The 24,937-nt window shown below is 34.9% G+C and overlaps 1 protein-coding gene across 3 annotated transcripts in view; it reads right to left on the reverse strand.

Annotated features, from left to right (window-relative positions):
- CUL2 (cullin 2) overlaps window positions 1–24,937 on the reverse strand; it is a 40,922-nt gene that overhangs the window by 9,625 nt on the left and 6,360 nt on the right. For all 3 annotated transcript variants that reach the window (XM_014248742.2, XM_014248743.2, XM_005518683.3), the window contains exons 3-16: window positions 21,771–21,873; window positions 19,894–19,988; window positions 16,929–17,034; window positions 13,911–13,993; window positions 8,972–9,068; window positions 8,770–8,880; window positions 7,350–7,512; window positions 6,048–6,172; window positions 4,396–4,503; window positions 2,352–2,411; window positions 1,842–1,970; window positions 1,627–1,713; window positions 962–1,114; window positions 496–573 (exon numbers count right to left, since the gene is read on the reverse strand). In XM_014248742.2, coding sequence (XP_014104217.1) covers window positions 496–573; window positions 962–1,114; window positions 1,627–1,713; window positions 1,842–1,970; window positions 2,352–2,411; window positions 4,396–4,503; window positions 6,048–6,172; window positions 7,350–7,512; window positions 8,770–8,880; window positions 8,972–9,068; window positions 13,911–13,993; window positions 16,929–17,034; window positions 19,894–19,988; window positions 21,771–21,873 — 1,498 coding nt within the window. The remainder of the gene's footprint in view (window positions 1–495; window positions 574–961; window positions 1,115–1,626; window positions 1,714–1,841; window positions 1,971–2,351; window positions 2,412–4,395; window positions 4,504–6,047; window positions 6,173–7,349; window positions 7,513–8,769; window positions 8,881–8,971; window positions 9,069–13,910; window positions 13,994–16,928; window positions 17,035–19,893; window positions 19,989–21,770; window positions 21,874–24,937) is intronic.

Below are 24,937 nucleotides of genomic sequence, written 5' to 3' on the forward strand. Positions count from 1 at the left end.
CACATAAGAAGAAAATATTTGGCTGAAGCAAAACCTTTACTGCTTTGAGAAATTATAAAATGAGCTTTAGAGAAGTTTGCAGGAAGCTTGACTTTGAACAGTTTCTATGAAATGGAACAAGAAACCTCTGCTTGCATCTTAATCTGCTATTAAAACTTTAGATTTAATATTAGAAATAGAATCTTCTTTTATCTAAATATTAAGAGTTGGTTTTGATGCGAAGAACAACCTAGTTCATTTGACTGCATTTATTAGCATCTCTCTGAGCAATCACAAAGAGTAGAAGAGAGATGTGAAAAAACTATATAAATATATACATAAATTCAGTAATGTATATGGGTGACCCTTCCACATTGCATATGGACTGAAAACATGATAGCCATAATTTATAATCAAATGAAGCAGCTCTAGTTTTTCTCTGTTAGAGCGATGATTTTTCATTTGGAGTTATTTTACATTTTCCACGTGTTTACAGGAAGCCTCCTACTAACCTACCATCTGTACACTTTTTTCCAGTTCCTGAGGAATTGCAAATGTAGAAGAAGGAGCCTGAGTTAGAGGCCATGCACCAGCCTGAAAGTATTGGGAAAAATAAAAGCATTAACATTTTCATACAACATATATTTGAAGAAAAAACTAACACTCTTAAGTGGATGTAAAGTGTACATTATGTCATAAGACAATCAATCGACCCAGGAAGTTTTACTGATAATTTTTTACTGCACCTTCTGCACACCCCACTGAGGTGTTAATTGAGACTGAAATTTTATATCACTATTTTTTAGGGACCTAGTGGGTTGATTTTACAATGAAACACTAGGAAAGTAAGTAATTCCACAATGATCACACGCCATCAATTTCCATACAAAGAAGTATTCATAATTATAAAAATTGTATATTTGTTATCAGAACATAAAAAATAAGTACAAATAACTCAGCAGCAATAAACATACATTAGTACCTGTAGAACATATATCTGAAAACTAATTCCCAAATCAATGATTGTGTCTTGGTTTTTGATAAAGTTGTTGAATTTATTGTTGAGATCAGCACTAACGCTCATGTCTGTATACATTCGATGGAGCTTGCTGGTAAATTCATAACCACAGGCTTGCTGTGAAGAAATATTGGTAAAGGTTTCAAAGTGAAAACAGTACTCATCATATAAATTATGTTCCCTCACTAATACAATATAAAAATCTAGTCAGCAGAAGTGTTGTTATATTTATAGAAAACACAGTTACAATAAAAAGCAAACACTGTAAAATAAAATTATCACATTTATCTTAGTTTCACCTTATATACTTTAGTCTATATGAAAAATATTGTTAAATAAAATCAAAAGATAGACATGTTTATGAAAGCCCTTGGTACTTTTTAAATGTTAACATGAACAACTTGAACACAGCTAATAAAATTATCCAAAACCTCATAAGAACCTCAAATGCTTAGGAGATACTCAGCCTTTTATCTTACATAAGGCTACAAAAAAAACTAGCTTTTGCTTTCAGCTACTGGAAACAGATTTATGGACTGCTAAGTTACTTCTGGCACCCTCTGCTGCTCCCTCTCAACACTACATACTTCTATATTTGTTTATTCTATGTTAGAAGAATATTACCTTACCTTTAGTTTATTTATCATTGCCTCTTCAGAATCCATAGACATAGACAAACCATGAATTAATCTTTTTGCCAACATTCTGGCATAGAACTGCATTAAAAAAAACAGAGATGAGGATTTTAAGACACATAACCATGTTCTTCAAGTATGCTTTAAATGTGACATTTTAACCATTATTGAATGGTATGCATTAAACCACGACAAATAGGAAAAGTTACCTTTTGGAATACATCTTTGTCATCAATGTATTTGAAAACAGTAATGAAACTTGTAAGCTTGTCTTCTACTTCATTCTCTGTCATTCCTTTTGCTGATTTCTTTAACAAGTTGTCACAGTATTTGGCCAGCTCAAATTAAAAAAAGAAAAATCAAACCCAAACCTACTTGTCAAGCTTGAGAACAAACAAATATGCCAAGATATTTCCAAATTTCTACAATAGCTCAAACATGAAATAAGCCACAGTCTACAGTCTCACATTCTATACAAGGGCTATATTCATGGGCAAACAATACATTCTACATCCACAGAAAATACAGTCTATATCAAAAATTACAACCATAGCAATTTTGCACACTCACAAAACATGCGTGCAGCTTAAGCTGTTAGTACTGAAATACACACCTGAGTGTGACCCAGTGTGAGAATTGGACATGCATGTGAAGGACACTATGGCAATTCATTGGATGGTTATATACAAGAATTATTACTTTCTGTGTGCATCACTTACCAACTCAGGTGCTTTGCAGATCGACTTGGGCTCCCGATAGTTAACTACTGATGTCAAAGCCTACATAAAAACATGGAGCAAAGAGAAAAATTGTCATGACTTAAACATTTTTCTTTTATGAAATCTGAAGAAATCAAAAAAGGACAGGACAAAGACCATCTGAGAGCCTATAAAACTGAACTACAGAAAAGGGGATGAAAAAAGAAACAACTAATAAAAAGGTTTAAATTACTGCTTTATGAGAATTTGGTTGTTAAACCAAATTTTTAAGTTGAGAATTAAGTAAATGCAGAAAGAGGAAGAAAAATAATTACAGAAGAACAAATTAAGTTCTGATTAGAAACTTCACAAAAGTATGACGATTTTGTTATACAGCAATATTATGGTCCAAAAGAATGGATGGAAAGAAACTTAGGAATAAATGCAGATAAAGTAGATTTGAGCAGCAGCACATTAATAGCATGTATGTTGAGCTAAAAAACTTATGTATTCACAACAGTAAGAAAGGAAAGTGCTTTTGGTTGTTGGATTTTTTCATACACTGAAGAGGAGAAAAATATATTGTTGAAAATGGAAATTAGAAGCAGTAGAGTACAAACAATATAGTGGCTGAAGAAAACCTGAATATGATGAAAAACAGAAGAGATAATGGCAGTTTAGAAAGTTAAAAACATTATCAGAATAATGGAGTTTCTAAACTACATGTCACATTTAAGTTAGTGTTGTAAACTAACAGTGAACCAAAAATACTGTGTGACCACAGTTCCTAGGAATTATAGTTCCTCTGTAGAAGGAAAATCTTGTTATTATCATAAAGACAAACTGACAAGGAACTCTTCTGTGCAACACCTCAACATTCCAAAATTTGCTAATCTGAGAAAAGAATGCACAACTTGACAAGAAATAGGAAACTCTATAAGCTTGGAGTCCTCTTTTACAGTAATACTGGAGAAAGCAATAACAATTTTGTTATCCACCATCAAAAAATTAACAGCAAATTAATATTTTAAGTATTTATTGTAAGAAAGATCAATGAAGTGAAGAATTGATGTATTTAAGAAAAAGTACATTGCCTATGTGCCAGCAAATGAAGCAGTCTCGTGTTACTCCACCTTCTGGTACATGACATTAATTGCAATGGAGAGAGAAAAGTATTTGGTATTGAAGTACTTGTTTTAAAATGATAATTATTTTATCAATGTCACAAATAAAGATGGGTAACCACTATTGGTACTATCACTGGTATCTTCTCCATTGTGCCTTTTCAAGTTAACCTTGACTGAAAATCATCAAAGCTTAGACTCTGACATTAACTACGAACAGCAACTACTGCACATACCACAAAAGAACAATGAACTGTATGTGTGCATCCTGTAACAGGAAATTAAAGAAAGTAAACATATTTATTAGTTATAATTAATAATTATTAATATTAAAACTTATGATAATTAGAACTGCTATCTTGGATGGCTGCATGGCTATGCATTTCAAATAAAAGAGCAGCAAGCCTCTTTCCCTATATTTATTATTTCAATTCAAGTGCAGCTCGCTCCTGGAAAAAGTTAGCAATTGTGGCAGTGACTGAAGTAATGTAAGCTTCCAGATATTCTTTGTAGTCAGCTTGAAAAATATAAGCAAAGATTATGTGGAATTAACACTAAAAGCATTCAGAGATAAACATTATCTCAGAAAGCAAATTCAAGGTCAAATGCATGTAAGAATTATCAAACATCCCAAGCCCCACCAGTTGCTTATTTATTATCTGCACTTATATTTACACTGGATGGATCAGCACCATTTTTGTGTTTTGAAATATCATGAAAAGAAAGGTCCTTCTTTCAGAAAACAAGTATTAAAATGGTGTCCTTTAATATATCTTTTCCCTTACAATGGATTGTCTTTTGCTACATTGCATTTCTAAACTAGAAAGACTGCATATGAACTACCATTGAACATGTGTTGATGCCATGAAGAGTTTTGGTGAGCCTGAATCAGGGTCCTGGATTTTGTTTTCCAATGCTTTATTTACTTAAGTAAAAATTACCTTGTCAAGGGCACTCATAAAGTGTTGATCACCATTCAAAACAGTGTTGATCAGTTGAACAAATTTACTATGTACTTCCAAAACTGACTCCACAAACTGAGTTGGCATCTAAAGAGGGTAGATAAAACAGAAAGCAAGTTAGTGAGAAAAGCAATAGTATCTCACACAAACATATCTACATTAGTTGCAGATTTTTTACTAATTACTCTTTTTTGAGAAAGTTAATATTACAGTGATTTTTGAGAGGATGGATTCTGCATTCCTGTACTCTCACACTATGGTGCTAGAGCATGTTTTGGAAATAGAAAGTCTGGGCTATATTTACAGTCTTGCTATCCAGCCTAGATTTGAGGCTGTACTGCTATCATGGCATCTAATTTTTCCCTAAAATCCTTTATTAGCCTTTCCAAAAATCATTAATACTAACATAAATACAGCAATCAAGCAACTGATATAATAAACTGCTGCTTGTCCTACAGAGTGACTTCAGAGACAGAAAATCTGAATGATCCCTTTACATTTTCCTATACAGGACATTTACCAACTGAATTTCATGAACTGCATTCCAGCATCACATTCTGCATAGAAATGACTGACAAGAGCTAGAGAAGTCCCTACACAGACAAGCTGGCAGGCACAAGTGCAACAGTGCACAAGGCACAGGCTCTGTAGCATAACTCCCTAAGTACATTCTCAGGTCACACATCAAAAATGTTCCAAAGTACATAATTTATACAATAGAACAAGTGTTTCACACTTTGAAATTATCTACATAAGGTTGTGAATTGTCACCACCCTCATGGGTCTGTATTTATTTATCTGTGTAGACACTATTAGTTTGAAAGACTAAGTTAAATAAACCTAAAAATAAATTTGAAAGCCAACCATTCTGCTAAAGACTTCAGTCCCTTTTCAGTATGCACATGGGAGTCACAGAATAGTAAGCATCCCTGTGCAGTCAGTAACAGAGTGAATATACAACAGCTTGTGTTTATATATTACTACAGACAGAAACACTGGATAGCTGAAGTCACCATCCTGAAGTGTGCACAGATCTAGACAGCCAGATGTATACATGCACAAATACAATGTCAAATGAAAGCTTTGTCTCTGAACAACAATGCTGGAGAAACAAAAATGGAATCAAGTAATTTAAATAGACCTGAATGGAAAAAAGTTTAACACACTTTAGTAAGATAAATAAGATATAATATTTTCAGAAATTAAATGACAATATGAGACTACAAAGCTATTATGACAACCACCACGTTGAAATCAGGACAGGACGTCAAGTCTTTACAAAATGGAATCACTAGTTCCTAACATACAAGAACATCAAATACTACTGACTTAAGAGAAATTGAGGACAAAAATGCATACATGGAACAAAAGAACCTACTTGCCCTGACAGTATTAAGCAAACAACAATTTGTTTCTGGTTTGATCACAACCATTACAACAATCAGCTCTCAGAAGAGATAACTGTGGCACAGCTAACCATGCTGATGAGAAGTTACAACTTACCCATCACATTCCAAACCGATTTTATATAGGCAAAATTAAAAAACCCAAACAGGATAAATAGAAAAAGGGCAAACACTTAATCAAGAATGTTAATCAAATAGTCATTTCAGCTGCCTGAGGAAACTCACATTTTCCTGAGAAAGATTGCTGGTTGCTCTAAGGCCCTCATCATGGATATGGTTTTGTAGTTCCTGAATCATATGAGGTAAACCACTTGACACAGCACGAAGTAGAGTATACATATTTGCCATGTCTGCAACAGAGATACATTTTTATAGACTACACTTAGAAACACTAAAAAACAACCACTTAATATAGTATCATAATTTCACACACAACTTTTTAAAGACTAAAACAATACCAACTGCTCAGAAAGAAAAAAAATTAACATACACTGGACCACTGATAAAAGATAAAAAGGGTAGGCCCGTTATCAGTATTTACTGAGTCCTGCCATTGTGACTACCTCACTCTTCCAATACAGCTTCTTTAGGAGAGACTCTAAGAAGAGAGGTGGGCTAGTGTGGAGAAACAGTGTGCCAGTTTATTTTAAACCTTGGCCTCCCTAAATCTCCCTTAGCAGCAGCTGACTAAAATCAGTTTAGGTATCTTGACTTTTTATTTGCCTCCAGTGGTAGCTTGAAATTTTTCTCAGGTGAGAAAAGCTCTAAACAAGCAACTGCTATTTTTATTGTATTTTGCCTCCCCCCACCCCCAAAAAAGAAACCAAACAAAACAGATCCAAACCCTGAGCAAATTTGAAAAATTCCCTGGAAACTGAACACACCACTATTAGATACAATTTGGGTTTGACTTTGAAAAATAATTTGTTTCACACAAGAGATACCGTCTTCCATGCAAGAACAAGCATTCTGTCAAAGATAAGAGGCATGTAGTCATGGGGAAGCATGTTTTCTGTAGTCAGGCAGGGAATATAACTACAAGAGCATCTCTTTCTGTAAAAAGGATTTGGGATGAGAAGTCACAAAAGATTCAGGACAATAAAAAGTGACTATGAAAAGAAGCCAAAATGTTTTATAAGCCTGACCTGTTAAGTGATGATGAAGAAATCTGTTAAGACAGAGCCATTGGTTTACAAATGAAAACACAAGCATAAAACACAATCAATTCTATAAGATACAGGACTTCAATGTTTTTAAGATGACTAAGACAAGGAAAGAGAAAGAGCATTAGCTGAAAGAAGGTTGTTAACAGTAAAAAAGAAGTTTTGACTACATACTTGGAAGAATAAAAACTAGTTACACACTAAAAGAAAATATCATTCAGGGTTTAATGGGGATTTCTGCATAAGTAACATTAGCTGAAAATGCTTATGTGCACAGAAGGTCACTGAAAAAATATAGGAAATTGCAATGCTAAGTGAATAAAACAAAAACCATTTCAGTCTTTTTGTGACCAGTGAGACTTACCACTTCTTTTCTCTTGTCTGATAATATTGTGACATTCTGCATGTAGAAACTGCAAGTGATCAGCTACCATCCTCTGTTGGCATTCATGAGTCACTTTGCCATATGAGCTGGGATGCAAGTACTTCCGACATCGCATTTCTTCATCTTTTAATCTACCTAAAACCTGCAGACGAGAGTTTAAACTGCGAGCTGAAGAAATACTGAGAACCAGTATAGTACCAGAATATACAACAGTGTATGTTATGTAGAATGAGAAACAAGAATAAATAACAAAGTTACAAAAGAACTTGTGCAGGATGCTGAAAAATCAAATTTGTTCTTCTGAATCAGGCTATTACTGAATTAATATAATCTAGTCTGAGTACTAACTAGGCTCGGTCACTACTACATGTCCACCAGCATTCCACAGTTTTCATCTTGAGATTTCTTGTTCCCTTTAACCTTGTGACCAGTCTTCCCCAATTTCTCTTACCATAATTCTTATTCCTTCTGAGAAAGTTTTACCACAATACCTAATAAAAAGAGAACCCTAAGAATCACTCCACTATTCCAAGTCCATCTGCTTGTATGTAAACATCTTCTCAATTGGTCAAGGAGTACATCTGAGCTATTAATAAAAGCTCTTTTTATAGCTCAATGAGGGAAATAGGCTTTATCATAAGATAAGTCATATGAATACTGCCATAATAGCACTTATAGCCTGTGAATATGGGGGGAGTCTAGGGAGAGTAGTGCAGCTGCAGACTGCTAATGATAGGCAAAACTGCTTTTGGTTTAGTTGAAGTCTTAGCCTGTCCCTGAATTTCACTACAGGTGTGTAACCATTAGATTAAAAGCATTTTCACAGCCCTCTTCTCAGCTCTTCTATCTTGGTAGTGTGGGCAGTATGGGACAAAGAACTGACTCCTAGTGTTGTATTAATCTTTGTTTTATCAAACAAAGTACAAGAACTGCAAGTAATTTAACCACAACATAAATTCATACACAAAGCAAAATGAAAGAAAATCCACCTCAGAGTATATAACTTCTAATAATGTTTTCTAACAACTTAAGAGTCTTCTCTAACCACATATTGCTAAAACTCTAATGGTACCCTACTCCAAACTGAAAGAAAATAAGGAAATGAGAAAGTAATACTGATCAACCCGATATGTTTTCATTTTTCTCTTTCACTTTTCATGCCATTGAGTCATAATTTATTATGAAATATTTTGATACTAACTGTCCATCCAGAGCAAAGTTTGTCATTTATGTTCAGATTAACCATGTCACTAAAAAGTTTCATTTCAATTGCATGAAAATATGCATGAAAGCATAACAGAAAGAGCAACTATGAGAACAATAGAACAATAGTAGAGGATAATATGTAACATCAGTAAAATTATTTTAATTATTGCATATGTACTGAAGAATCTCTTACCTTCTCCATGTACTGTGAACAATTTGACTCTTGCAATAAGTTCGAAGCTTCTTGTTTATAATACTCCCCTGTTTCACTCAGAAATGGACACTCAAAAATTTCCTGATAAAACTAGAAGAGAGAATTTTTTTAAAGGACAAAAAATGTACATACTAGATTGACATTACAAATTAAAAATACATAATCAGAAATGTGTATCTACCTTTAGGGGGAATTTTTTCTTATACTGTTCAACATGAACAAAGGAGTTAATAACCCCATGGATTACTTTCTGGTTTGGGTCTTCTCCACAGCGATCACTGAAATAGAGTAAAAATTTATGAGAATGCAGGTATCTGGTGTAACTCATCTATAGCCAAATGAAATAAAATTGGATTAAAGCATTTTCCAGTAAACTCCTCTGCTCAAATTGGCAAAATTGAAGAAGATTAATCTTAAAATTAGAAATGCGCTTCTTTCTCTCATATACATTTAAATTGTTGAGATATATGTTGATTCATAAACCGTTCAAAAGCATTTAAAGGTCATGAAATTTCCAAGCAATTTGCCAAGGATACAAGTATTCCAAATTACATATTCTAAACAAGTAGTTTAAAAGCTACAGTAATTTCCATCTTGTATTTGTAGCCTTCACATTCTTGCCCCTTCCAAAAAATTCATCCTTTTTACCAGCATAACAACAAGAAGCATGGTGTTTTCTTTTCTGAGTTTCTGCTATTCAATATGTAGATTTCAAGTGGAATAAATAACACACCTGGCCCATTGTCACAATAGTTAATCATACATCAGAAAAGGAAAACCATACATCTCCTAGTCAAGTTCTTAGCTTCAAATGAAGGAGTTGAAGTGAAGAAAATGTTGTCTTTAGTTCCATTCAGGTAAAAATAGAAATAATTAAAATGAGTGTTTTGCATGCTGAAAACATTAGTGTTCAGTCCTTTGCAAAGACCGGAATTAACAGACCCAGACTCAAAACAGAAGAGATTTCCTCTTAAGACATGAAAGGTCCTAAAAAAAGACCATTTTTCATACATTTATGCACATTTTAAAGTACATTTATGTACTTTACATATGAAAATACTTTTATAGTAATAAACATGTAAATATATTATAAATAAAAAATAAAAGTAAAAATACCTTTTAAGTAAAAAAATATTCCCTAACTCCTAAAGTGTTAAATAGGACTAGAGTATGATTTACAAAAATTTATTTATTTATGATTAAGCATCAAAGACAAACATTACCATATGCCCATACACATGTGGGAGGGGAGGGGGTAACAATGGCCAGACCCAGGAGACTCAAGGGACAATGTGCATTAGGAAAAAACTGTATAAGTACAGGAGATATGCTCCATGGAAGAGCTGGAAGGAAGGAAACAAGCTTTTGAAGCAGATGTCAGATGGCACAAAAGTAATAAACAAAAACAAACCCAGCACAGAACAGGCCTTGCTTGGTCTGGCAGCCACTTCAGGTTTTTATTTACACCAACAGCACTCTGCTCCCAGGAATATTCAGTGCAAATGTCAACAAAATTTGACAGAATTTTTAAGGATGACTTTTATGAAAGTTGTAGTAGTAAGAACAATTGCAACACTACAATGGAATTGGTGACCCCACAAAGGTAGAAGTCTGTGAAATGTTTATTTTTCCCTCTTGGCAGCAGTCAGCAAGCAATACAGATGTATAAAGCTACACAGCAGCTGCAACACAGGTTGAAGCAGGGATGTCATAGGATATCTTGGGTATAAGAGTATGGTGATGTTTGAAAAAGAATCTGGATAAAAAGATAAAGTGCTAGAAACACAAGTTCCACTAACTCAGGTGGTGACAAGTTATTTTTTTTCAAAAGAAATGGAGAAAGCTACAAAACACATGCACAAGAAAGTTGTGCTGGTTTATATTAACTTCATCTTGTTCCCGTCTTCACGCTCAAGCTAACAGTGGACGTTCATCGTGTATTGTACAGTGCATTACTACAGACCCAAAGAACATTTCTAAAACTTCAGGTACAGTAATTAAATATCAGATTCATTAAAAGAAGGTTCCATCACTCAAAAGAAGTGCTCTGCTGTGTCACACCAAGGGTGTTTCAAACACAATTACCTACAGAATTCATTGTGAACTGGATGAGCATGTTCCAAACACTTTTTAAAAAGTTGAGTTCCAATAGCTTTAATATCAAACAAATGGTACAGATAATATATCAGTTTAGACAGTAATAGGTCCAGTTAGTTAGAAAGTGTTAGTTATCTTTAGCCTATCTCAGTCTGTACTGATCACACTGTCATTTGAGATACCACCTAAGTAATTTACTAATTTTTTCTAAGAATTTCATAGACGAATTTTCTCACAATTCAGGATCTTGTTGGCTTCCTGTTGTGTTGAAACAAAAATGCTTAAGCTGATATTCAGCTTGTCTTGTAGAAGGAGTGCTTGGGCTAGAGGGAGGGGGAAGAAAGTGTTATACTCAGAACTATATATTAGGAGTGCAGACAAGACAGGCTTAAGTGATTTAAGAATTCTCTGCTGTTCAAGGGGGCTAATCCTGCTCCCTTTTGCTCAGTCACAGTCCTCCATTTCTCTTCCTTTGCTTTGGCACTCAACTAATGCTTTGCTGAATTGACTTGTGCCAATCTGGTGAAACATTAGCCAAGATGGTTTTCTGTCACATTAGCAGTTGAGCTGTGTCACTAAGGGACTAGGTGGACACCAAATTCAGCACATGAAAGGTAGCAGAGCACAGACTGCTCCTTTTCAATGTCAGCAGATGCTTAGATCAGTTTAGATATCTTGTTCAGCTGAGCCACAGGTCACTACTTGTATTTCTTTATTTTCATTTACCAAAAAAAGTTTATTGTCAATTTTAATGTATAATGTATTGCACAAGCTTTTAGCTTTTTTTCAGTTTGCTGCAGGCTGTAGTCAGAAGCCTTTTTAAAAATCCAGTTAAATACATTGATAAAGTAACATCTGAAAGAAGAATTTGTGGCTCTGCTTCCCTACCTTTTCCAGTGCAGTAAGAAAGCTACTTTTATATGTAACAATTGATGACTACAGTGTTGGTTATCAACTGCACATACTGTTGTATGCTATGCAAACTTCCTGCCTAGAAGTAGTTCAACAGTCCCATCTACATTAATTTAATTTTTTTAAGCATTGTAATCAATTGAACCATGCACAAACAAGTACTATGAGGAAGGTGTAGAATAGAGGAATTTTTAAGCATATACATGTGTTAGTAATTTTATTAAAATTTTTAATTTTATTATTCCCATGCATATTACATCTGAAAGATATAATTTATGGATATTCACCTTGTTTAATCCCTGAATTACTGAATTCAGTGCTAAAGATATTAAAGTCACTTGCAGCAGCATCTTTAAAACTGCTTCTTAAAAGCTGTATTGACCACTGAAATTACAGCAAAGAACAGCAACAAGCCTATTGTTACATACAAAGGCCATACTCAGAATCCCCACAGGAAGCATTGCATTCCATGATAGCAGGAATAAGCCAGCTACAAGACATAGTTCTCTCCTACATAATTCATTAAATGATATGCAGACCACAAAGTGGTTACGAGAAACTTAATATGAATTGTTGGATTTTGAGAAGTAGAACTGAATTAACTTCTCTCAGATCCCACAAAAGACTCATCAATAAAGGAGAAAAAAATCCAAATCCAACCATTGGAGACAACGACCAAAGTTTAATTTCAAAGTTTCCAAATAATTTAGTAACAAATAGTGTCAACTAGTTACAGTCTCAAGATCTCATGCCTCCCAAAGCCAGTAACAGCCTTGATCTAAACACCAGGCAGGTCTGCAATCAGCCTCAAGCTAAATATGGACCATTATTTTAAGGGGCACCAGATGTCTGTGGAAAAAGGTTTTCACATACATTGCTACTCCCAGCCACCAGTGAAATATATACATTAGCTAAGACAAGTCTTCAGCATCACTATGCTTGATGTAACAAAGGAGAATGTTCTTCACCATGAATTAGGGAATCTCCATTTAGTGAAAATAAATTGTTAGAGTAAAAATGGATAAAGCACTATTAGTCCTGGTTACAAAGAAATCATGATTCAACGACTAGAAGCAAATAAATACTTCCTGACTTCAGAAATGCCATCCAAAAGACACATCATATCTGTCACTTTGTTGTCAAATATTTAATTCAGGAATGAAAAACACAAATAAACGATTAAAATTAGGTTTTCAATGCCTTACAATTTTTTTCTGACCAAGTGCATGTTCAAGGAACCTCAATTGGCCAAATTACCTCTCTCCCTCAGTTTACCTACACCAGTCTGGTCACCTGAGCAATCACTTAAAAAACTTCCCAGTGATTAGGCAACTCCAGACTTATCCTAAACAGTGGTAGGAGTGAAGAAACTGATGAAACTTACAACTACACACAAGATATGTAGTAGATCTCAACATTTCTGTTTACTCATAAATTAGAATATCTTTTAGAAGTTAAATAAATGTTTTAAAACAAAGCTTTAAAAGTCACAAGCTCTTTGCCCTTGTTTAAAAGTAAAAAAAAAAAAAAAAAAAAAAAAAGGATATTCAGAAAAAAAATAATAACTTTCCCTTAAACTGCAAAAAATAATTATCTTCCTTTCATTCAAGTCAAGCACCAAAAATGTTAAGTGAAGGTACTGATCTGAAAAACAGAAGCTTTGTCTTTCTGGCAGATAAGCAAGAATTGTTCTGGGTTCCGTGCAAAGCAACACAGCTTCTCTGGCTTTGGCAAATCTTTGCCCAAGGCCTGGTCCTTAACTTTACTGACAGCACAGAAGCTAAAGGCAGTCAGCATCAGGTGGAGAAAAAGGCAAAAGTTATCCTACGGGACCTGGACAATTATTCTAAGTCCACTCCTATCCCATTGGTAAGAATGGTTGCTGAAACAGAAAGATCACTATTGTTACAAGGAATTCATTACCTTCTTCTACACATGAAAGCCACAAATACATGGCTACAATGAGAAAAGCTGATACAACATCATCAGATAAGAAGTTACCTTAAAAAAATTAAACATGAAAGAATTCTGTCAAAGTCCACAGTTTCAAAGTTAAAAAAAGGTGCAATAATTCCACAATGTGTTAATGCAAGAAACAATCAAGCACTCACTTTTTTATTTCTCGGAGGAGCATCCGAATAAGGATGGCCTGCAGTGGCTCAATCATTAATTTTCTCCACATATCAAGAGCTAGCTGTCAAGACACAACACAATTTTACATCAATAAAAAGTACATTTAAAAAAACCCCTAAAAACTACCACACCAAATCCAGAACAGTACCAAAACTGACACAATTCCCCATTCAGGATTTTAAAAGCTAAGTTGTTACATAACCTCCTGTTTCTCTAGTCAGGCAGTAGGTGAATGCTGGCTTCCCAGCCTGCATTCTTCCTACACATCTAATAGGACTGATTCATTCCCTGGTTCCACTCCATCCAAGTATTCTCAAATGCATATAAGGACCCTAAGCAAGTTGGCTACAAGGGCAGATTTTGAGACTACACATAAGCACAACATCTGCACAGTAATAGGTAAATAACATACCTTTCATACCCAAAGTGTCTGAATGTGTACAAACACCAGCATTTCTAACAACAATTGCAAAATAAGCCTCAGCTGACAAAAGGAAATTTCTCTTGGCCAATTTGTTAGAGGTCACAGTCAAAGATACAGAATCCTTTCATCCAACACACAAAATCATCTCCAAACCAAGATGCTTACATCTTAAGCAAAGTCACTGGTAAGTTAACATATGGCTTTGAATGGAATTCAAATCAATTCACATTAGAGACAGGCCACCCTATTTTTAATATAACATTGGAGGAATCAGTCAAGTGTACTCAAATATTTCAAATTCTTACAAGTGAAGCAGTTGCTCCCAAGATATACCATTTTAAAAAAACACAATTGCAATAGTTCAAATGAGCTTTTATGCTTGAATCAAAGTCAAATTTAAAGCCCAAAAGGGATAATGTGATGCCTTATATACAGAGAATAAATGCATATAGAAGACCTCCAAAAACAACTGCCAGGAAGTAGAGACTGGGAAAAAGTCTGCAAAATTCAGTAAGGACAGAGGGAATATTGCTTCTAAGAAAGCTTTGACACAACTAACAGGTCATTAGATTTAAAAATTAAACTATCAATCAAGTATGTCTTAACAGAAAGCAGGCACATAGCTTTCAACTGCCAATCTGACTCACTCTGAAATAATCTCCTTTTTAAAGAGCAGACAAATGAACTTGCTCCAGCTGTCACACCTATTCTGCACCCATGCTGCAATACAGGGTTAAGAAAGTAAACCTGGCACAACTGCATCATAAGCAGGCTAAAGGACAGGTAAAAGTTTGCTTATAAATCCAAAGACAGATCATGTTTTGAAACCAAAGTCATCTTAGGAGTGATTTTCACTGTCTCGCCTTGTGGAGAGTAGTTGGAGAACAGTTACTTTTCTATAAGACAACAGGAACTCATCCATAACAGAATGAAAGAAGCCAGCTGAAAGAAGCCAGCTCTGGAGAGAGAGAAGAAAGGGGGGGGGGAAAAAAAAAGGAAAAGAACTGATACATTTGGTGACTATGAAGTGAAGAGAAACAACCTCAGGTAGATCTATTCTGCAATGTGGTCTCTAGCATGGTCCTTCTCACATGTGAGCTACCAGTGGGAAGCAAAGTCAAGTTGCCTACTGGAATTTTCTTGTCAAATAAACTATAGACGGATCAATCCAGCAACTTGATGTATCAGTACAAGACAATTTCTCCCCCTTGAGGATAGGGACTGACCTTACTTCCCCAACTAGACTGGCAATACTGAATGTGTCAGTTTTCTCCATTTTCCAGAGTCTATTTGTGGGAAGAAACCCAGAAGGCACATCTTAAATACCTTCTAGCTCAGGGCTCCCACAGAGCCATTGAAAATTCAGGAGTTTGAAGTTAGCGATAGGAGCTCAACTCAGAAAAGCACTCTCCTTCACCATGCATTTGTAACACACAGAGGGGAAAAAAGTAACCTCTCACAAGACTGGCAGACTATTTTCATTAACTTATCCTGTATTTTTCCTAGTACAACAATTACTGAATGTCTGCAACACTTGTGGGGATGAAAGTTTGTTGTTCCAAAGTGAACTGTTGGAAGCTGTGCCTGCACATCTCACACATGCATCTCTGCTCTCATGTACAGACCTACTGCGACACAACATGGAAGAAATGAGTGAGAATGGACTTGTTTAAGATTACTGAAAAGCTCCCAAAGTTTTGTTACCACATAAGAGTGATGTTGAGACAGAAACTTCAGAACAGAGAGTGCAGTTCTGCTTCTAAAATTATTGGCCATTATTTCTGTAACTTCATGCTGAGACTGAAGAGAGCTATATATAAAATAAACATGTTTGCCCTTGGGTAGATAAAGGCCATATCATTTCGGTCATCTAAAATAGCAAAAACTGTAATTCCTTCCATTCTAAAGTGATAAACAACAAATAATTTGACTTCTGCCAGAGTCCTTGTTCAATCCAAAGAATAAAAGATAGAATCCTACAGGAACCATAATGAAAGAGAAAATGCTTTCAATACAAAGACTTGATAAACTTGCCAAGTGCCTTGTAGGTCAAGATATGGAGCAATGAATTCACCAAAATAGTGCTGCAGTTTAAAACAGGACTTTTCAGGACAAAAGAGTGACTGCCATAAACTTAATCCTACACCAGCCGTGAACAGATACTTTACCGCCTTAAGATTCTACAGGAAAGGTTTTATACTTTGCCACATCAAGAAATAGAAACCTAAAAACTAATGTTTCAAGGGCTTCCAAAAACAAAAGTATACTGCTTCTTCAACATGTTTTCTAGATAGCAGTGTCACTTAAGAATTTAAAGTTTGAAAAGTGGTTCTATTATCACATTTTAAACCCAAGTTTTCCAACAGTTTTCATATTTGCTCTGTTTTTTTTTTCCTTGCCAGGTCACTCTTATTTTTCTTAACCAAAACTGTGATCTCATTTTACAAAGGGAACAGTGCTTACATCTGCAATACTTCTGTGACATAAAAATGTGGACATTTCAAAGGACAAAGCAGAACTAATAGCATTCTGAATACCATTTATATCCAACCTCACTTTCAGAGCTACCTACCTCTCCAATTTCCATCAGAGGTTCATTCATATCCACTCCTCCATAACCATACTGAAGATCAGCTTCAGTCAATTTGTTCTTCTTAATAAACTGTGTGTTGAGGTACCTATAGAAACAAAGATACACTAATCAAAACAGGCAAAAAGTTAAGGCTTTTTAAATTAAGTCCAGAATTGTGGAATGTCTTCCACATCACAAAATATAACCGCCTTTAACCATTTCCATTGCTATTTGTAAAAAAATGTTACAATACAAATGACACTGAAAGAATTTACATCACATTAAAACAGTAGTATTGGTAACTGAGAGATCAAACAGGAACCTGAAATATCACTGACAGCATTTTCTTGGTGAGCAATATACTTGTGTGTTGCTGCTGAAGATGAATAGATCACACGGACACAGGTCAAGGTGTGGTGAAAAGAAGAAAGAGTTTATTTTTCCTCCCAGCATTTATAGGTTTCTGACCACGGCCAGGGATTGGATGGTCAGGATAACACTTTCTCACTGCACTGGCCATGAGAGATGCTCATCACAAGACGTGTAACAGAAAGAATGTACACATATCTATGTTTACAGTTACTGTCCTGGGAAAGTCTTTAGAAAACTATGTCAGCAAGCTCAGAAGCTGAGTTTTCAGGGCAACACTTGCGTAAGAATCTAACCTTTCAGCATGCACTGCTGTGTTACTCATACGTATATGTATGTACAAAATAACCCCTAAACTCACAGATTAGTATTACAGTGACAGTAGTTTATTTCAATGATAGAAAAACACTCCTACTATCAGATATTTTTAAGTTAAAAGTATTTTCTTCTACCTGCACTATTTATTCTTTTGTGTTTCTCCCGGACTGAAACACAGAAGTACTGCTAAATTTAACAGGGCAAACTTTTGTCAGTTATTATCCCTTACTCAGGTCATGGTAACTAGCTAACATCCACATTACAAATTTTAAAGAGAAGGATTTTCAGAAATTATTTTAAGTAACAGTTATAAAGAAGAAAAGTTATAAATCCTATTTTAAAATTCAGTATTTACTACCGTATGCACAGTTTTTATAAAGAACACAAAATGGATTCTGTGCAAGACCTGCTAAAACATCCTCTTGACTCTCAGTATTCCCATAAAACAAATATTATAACATTTTAAAACTGAATCATTCTTTCCTTTCCCAAGTAACTGAGAAAAAAAGATTCTAATATATTTCACAACTACACTTATAATATTTCTTATATTAGAAATGTTTAAATGAGGCAGCTGAGAAGGTTTTCTAAATTTCTGAGCTAACCAGAAGTTTTGAGATGCTCAGTTTCAGACACTGAAAAAGAGTCAGATTACTGAAGCAAGAGATTCAGGCTTCAGAGACTTCAGAGACTGCACCAGACCAGAGATGTCTGAACTCTCTCAGCATGAAGGCAAAAGCCAAGCAAAGGAGAAAAGGAGGAACACACTGTGAAATCCTGTAAACTTCAAAGAATTTAGGACACCACAGAGTCCAAAGAAGGAAGACTTGTCATAGTGCAGTGATGACAAACCAGAGTACAGCAGCCTGAGCTACTTTCAGACTCTTACAGAGCACTGTAACCCTGTGCTACCATCAAAACCAACCATGAACTGCAAATGCACGTCTAGAAGGCTACAGGCCCTCCATGTCATATAAAACCTATGAGGACATCAGGAACAGATGCAACACCAGCCTTAAGCAGGCTCCTTGGTGGCTCTTTCCCACCTTCCCCCATGTGAACAAAGCCAACAGCTGCCAATCTGGATTTTCTTGTTAAACTTGCTACAAAGGAAAGCCCTACACTCACCTCACTTACCCCTCCTCTTTTCCAACAGTACATACAGAAAGAGAACTAAGAGTAGCATGTAAAACTACAAATTGCTATACTTTGATATGCTGGCATTATTACAAATATTTTAAAGACAAAATGGAACAAAGCAAAAGCTGCACCATATTTAGTTTTCAGGATTTTATTATGAACAATGGCAATACTTCTTTTTTATCACTTGAAATTAAACTACATGGACCAGATTTTTTAGAAGTACCTATGAAACCAGTTGCAGCACCTAGACACTGGAAGGCCTAATATCCATCATTGTTTTTATCTATTATTTTACCATCAGAACTAGCAAAAACAACAACTCAAGAGATTTCTTTCAGTGTTGCTTATTCCATCAGTTTTGTCACCTTGTTTTCATCAAGCACATGTGTGATTTTACCTTTCAAACTGAATCCAGATTTGTTTTCCTAGCAAAATGCATTGAAGAGGATTGGTGAAAAAAACCCAAACAAACCAAAATCAACACTGAAGAAAGAAAAGATTTAATTCATTTGCCAATTACATGACTGATCTCACGTTTTATGAATTTTGCTCAGAAGTGTCCCACATTTGAGTAGCATTTCAAATATTGCCTATCAGGTTAGAAGCAGAGATGTAAGCCTAATTAAATTTTATGGGAATCTATTTTAAAATAACTTTCAGATTACCACCTGTAGACATTAATCAGTTTTCATTGCTGGAAGAATTATACAGATTAGAACCTGGATACAACAGGTTCTTTATTATGGTACTTTTTTCAGAGCAGGCATGCAATAAGCAAAGAACTCTAACTGATTCCTAAAAAGCAGAATATCTTAAAACATTGATTCGAACCATTCTGTTTCAACTGTATACTGCAGTACAGTGCCATCCTTGTAGAAGAACTGCTAGGAGTATAACCTTATACACTGTAGGGTTGATTAGCACCAACACATTTGGCACTGCAACAGCAAGTTGAATATATTAGTAATGAAAGAACTTTAGGAACAATCCCGGATACTTACCAGTTGAGGCACTATTCCTTTTTTCTCATATTCTGCTACCATAACTATATTCTCTCCTAAACTGACCTGAGGCATATTCATCTGCAGATCATTTTAATAATTTCAAATGTTTAACAATCTATTGCAAAGCTTACCTGTATAAACAGTCCATATAGTCTGCCCCTTTGCTATACTCTTCCCAGTATCTGTGATACATAACCAGTACTTGTTCTTCAGCTTCCAGAACTCTCTGTGAAGGTACACACCCACCACACACCAGAATTAGTATGAAAATAGCATACATACTTAGAAAGTTATCATGGGATTATCATTTTGGAATAGCATTTGCATATTAAGAATTGTGGTAATGACCAAAAAGCTAACACATCTCAATACCACCAAGTTTTGGTAAGCCAGCTAGAATGCCTGGACTTGCTTTAATTTGATCTTTTCAGAAGTATCTGAAATACTTGAGTAAGGCTGGTTCATATTCTCTGAAACTGGTGGGATAACCCACAGAACCATTCCCTCACTGACACAGATCAGTTTTATATTCACACAGCCGCATGCACTGCACCCCAGAAGAATTGGCTCAACATAACCATTTAAAACCACTATGCCTCACTGGATAGTATAAGTCCTTGTACTTAGCAAGAATCACAGAATAAAACAAGTTTAACAAAGTACAGATACATAAAACATAAAACACATTAAAGTTTTTTAAATCTAGGCCCAAATATTTTGAAATTTAAGCAAATCGTCATCTAAAAAAGCTACTGAACTCCTCAAAATAGATTCATACTTTATAAAAGTAAGTTCAACAATTTAAACTAATTATCATTTGTGAGGGGGGACAAGATCCTAGGAATTCTACTTTCATTCTCTCTAGAGTTTGTAATTTTAAAATCTGGCTTAAGCAGCAAAGAAGCCCATGCAAAAATTGCAAAAAAAGGTAAAAAAATTATGAAAGAGGAAAGCTGATAGACAAAACAGAATTGAGAATGCTTTCCTCTGCTGTATGCATTTTGCAAAGGTTTTCCAACATTATTTCCGAGACAAGTGGTGGATAGTCAATTTAAAAATTGGATGTCTGCTTTCCGCTACTTCCCACAGCTTCCACTGTGCTGGCACCTGCCTGATTATCCTAAGTGAGCTCATTCTGCTCACTAAATAAATGAGCAAGAACTTATTTGACAGAGTTCTCTGCTAGTTTAGTGAACTGAATTAGTCTATCAGAGTGCCAGAATTATCCTCTCTGTAACCAGTGGAACTGCCCATTAAGAAACCCAGGCCATCTTGTCAAATACTCACGTACCTATGCATGAAGCCATTCAGCAGCACTATCCAGAATTTGCAAAACTTTACTCCCTATAAAGACACTGATAAGCATCTTATTTAAATCTATTTCTCTTTTTACTGATATAGATGGAGGCACCATTCATTTATCTTTTAAATACAATGCAACATAATTCTAATGAAATTTGCTGTCTTAGCTGATGAAAAAGAAGTTGACTCACAGCTATATAGACATACAAATACTACTGTCACAATAAGTAATTTGCCGTTATTTCCTCTCCTCCCAAGAATTTGTGTTATTTCCCATATATTTCAGAAGGTTTTTATTTATTTTTTTAACAGAGTATATACAATCAGTTTCCAAGACACTAGATACTTTTCTGTTGAAACAGAAGGCTAATGGCAAATTACATTTGCAAAACTAAGGTGTTTCTCTAACTTGTTTGATCATAAGCATTCAATATAAAAGAAAGAACTTTCTTCTCAAGCCAATGAATATAGTGCATAGACCATAACTGTTGGCTTAGAAAGAAAAATGATTTCTTTTGTGTTGCATCTCAACAGGTATCTATAATACCTGCCTACATTTGTGTACATGTTGTGTGATACGTTGCATATTTCATATGTACAAGTATTGTGTCTCTGCAACTCTGTGATTTAGTCTCATAAAGACCTACAAAAAATTTTAAAAAAAGAATGAAGAACACCTACATGGACATCAGTAACTACAGGTTACCTTGTGCAAATGGCGTACATGATTCTCCAAAAAAATTTTAGTCTCAGTATAAAGTCTCTCTCCAAGAGGTTCGGGATAGGCCACACACAAAGCATAAATGTCTCTGGGCTCAAAGTCAAGGTTTGTATTAAAGTGTGAAAACATATCAACAAAGTTTATGATTTACAGAATCCTTTCTTCTCCATACATGCAGTTTAGGTTTTGGGGTCTTCTTTACATTCAAACAAAAAAGATAAAATGGATCATTTTCCGAAATTAATGCAAGTATTGGCTTGTGCAGAATCCAAGTTTATAGCATCAATATTAAATTTTAAATAGTGAATGCTGAGACAATGTTAGAGCTAAGATTTGAAACTTCTGATGGCCCCATACTGATGTGGCTTCTACCCTCTATTTGCCATATATAATATACAATAACTTCAAGGTGAAAAAGCAGCTTTCATGCACCATTCTTGTGTATTTGCAGCCAACATGAACTGAAACTCTTCTCATATAATGGAAAGAAGCATTAATTAGGTTAAGAACATAATTAGTCAAGTACAAAGCAGAGCAAACGTGGTAAAGACGACTTCAAGTTGTCCTTCCTGGAGCTGAAAACAACTTGCTGTCCCTGCATTTTGCCCTCACCTCCAGAGGTAAAACAATTTCAGGGGACACTGAAAATTAAAAAACCACAATGGTGGTGTGGATAAAAAAAAAAGTTTGTAGTCTTTTTAGCCATTATTTTAATTCCAGTAGTCCTGTTTAGATCACAGCCACAATAAACAGTTTTACTTGTTAACTTCAATGGGCATTAGCAAACTGCTAAGCCACACTTACGGTGTCCCTAAACCACCTTGCAATGCTACCCTTTTGGTTTGTATCAAGTTTTAAGAGTAACTTGAGGAAAAGAAGTTACTGAGAACTTCATTTTCAGAAAAGTCAAGCAAGGATTAGGTCAAGCTTCACATGACCAACTAAAATAATAAATATTTATTACATAATTATATTCATATATTTTTATATATTTACAAATATAAATATATATGGGAGATAAATTAATTCTGCTAAAATTCCTTTAAAATATTGTTTAACCACTAAGCCTAGGCACTTTATAAAGCCAGCTATGATAGAAATCAATGATTTCACTTTAATTAAGGGAAGACACAAGATCTGCTTTCCTCTAGTCTACCCTATAAAAGCACAGGCCTGTGTAAAAGGAGGTAGAAGACAGACAGTTGAAGTCACTGCTTAATCTACAGAACAGTGTCAAGCAGTCATCACACAATTCGTCCAAATGCATGTTTCATTTTTTTTACAGAATTACTACTCAAAACAAAGAAGATTCTGATGCAGGAGAACTAATTAGGAAAAAAACCTTTATCTGGACACTAGAATCTCAGAGACCCAAACCAGAATCTAATCGTGAGTACAGATATTTAATTCATATAGATCTTTATTAGAATTCTTCTCAGAACCACAAAAAGCATTAAATGGAAATACAGAGAAACAAAACAGGCAACATTCACTGCTTTGTAACAGTAGCTACCATGGCACTACACCAGCTTGTAAGCAATGCCAAATAAAATATCAAAACAAACTTAAATAGTGAAGAATGAAATCTTCTATTAAAGAGATTGCAAAGAATAATTGGTTTTTACACTTTCCTCTCCCCAGCAAATTTTCTCATTCTAAGGATGGTGAGTAGTCAAATGCATCCTCAGTGTAATTCAAGCCACAAACCTCTTTGCTATGCAAAGATATTTTTGAGAAATTAAACTCAGAATTAGAAATCTTCCTAATTTACTCACAAGCAAAGGGGACATGACTTTTTTCTCTTTAGATCCACAACTACATTACCTGAAATACCAAAACCTACAGATCTCTACTACAAGAAAAATCTACCACAAATCTAGAGAGGCAGTCTTCACCACAGCAGCACAAGAAAATAGCAATGGCAGTTTATTTGTGATGTGAGCAGCAAACAATTATCTCTGAATTTATCTTGGAAACAAGTTTCTTAATAATCCTATTTAAGAATGAATATGGTATCTCTGCTCTTTCATGAAAATGCACATCTTCCAAACATACCTTTCTTTATTCTAGAGAACAAATTTTCTTATAAATGATTAAAGCTGAATGTAGTACTCTTCCTTGACATTTGCCACTGTGTTTATTACCAGCAGATACACAAACTAAGAACTTAATCACAGAAGCACTTGAACCAGCACCTCATCCTCCTGTATCAACCAAATACTACTTGTTGGATATCAAGTTTCTCTGGAATTCTACCAAAAAAAAAAAAAAAAAAAAAAAAAGCTATCATAAGACTGAAATATCTTACTGTAGCAAAACTGTTCTTTCTTGCATAATTGGTACTTATTTCTTTATCCATTTTTATCTTTGAGTCCAGAATCTAAATTTAAGTGTCATATTCAAAAGGTTGTTTCAACTCTCTTAACAAGAACAACAACAAAAAAAATCTGAGGTGAAATTAATCGCTGGTATTTTACTCCATAAATTTAAAGCACATTTTTCTTGTGTTGTTGTCCCTTAGAACAACAGGAAGAAGCCTTTACTGTTAAATAATTTATCTTTAATGGTGAAAGCCATCTGTTCTTCCAGTTAAGCATGCAGTTTAGCAGGGTGAGAAAGGCCAGAGGAAGCTGCAGCCAATCTGCTGCCTAGGGGCCTTCACTCTGTATTGAGAACAAGAACATCCAAAACCTTCTGTGACTTAAGTGCTTTAGTAGTTGCTATTTGAGGGGCATTACCCAGCAATGGGAAACTGAAGCACTTCCAAACTAAAAAGGAACAACAAAATTTCTATGAACCAGAAAATACTATATCCAAGGCTATAAAAGCTCACAAATATTATCCTTGGGGTTAAAAAAGCATCTAGTTAAGACTTCTCTAGAGCAATGTAGGGCTTTGGAAAAATTTCTATTAATCATTCTGTAACAAAACAAAAATTTGTAGAGGATTTCAGTTAGAAAGAACCACGACCATATGAACTTTATTTACTCTTCCTTCTCAGCCAGCTGTTTTTAAAGATACATGTTTAAGTTTCTGGTTCATCATAGGGTCCTTGCAAAACAGTTCATTAGAATGAAGAGCACAAACTTGGAGAAAAAATGGTGAAAAAAGCAGGCGGCCATGCTGCAGACTTTTAAAATAATTCTGCTTGA

Source organism: Pseudopodoces humilis, chromosome 1 (assembly GCF_049639895.1).
Source record: "Pseudopodoces humilis isolate 2021_Gansu_Grassland_sample_001 chromosome 1, ASM4963989v1, whole genome shotgun sequence".
Classification (NCBI taxonomy): domain Eukaryota; kingdom Metazoa; phylum Chordata; class Aves; order Passeriformes; family Paridae; genus Pseudopodoces; species Pseudopodoces humilis.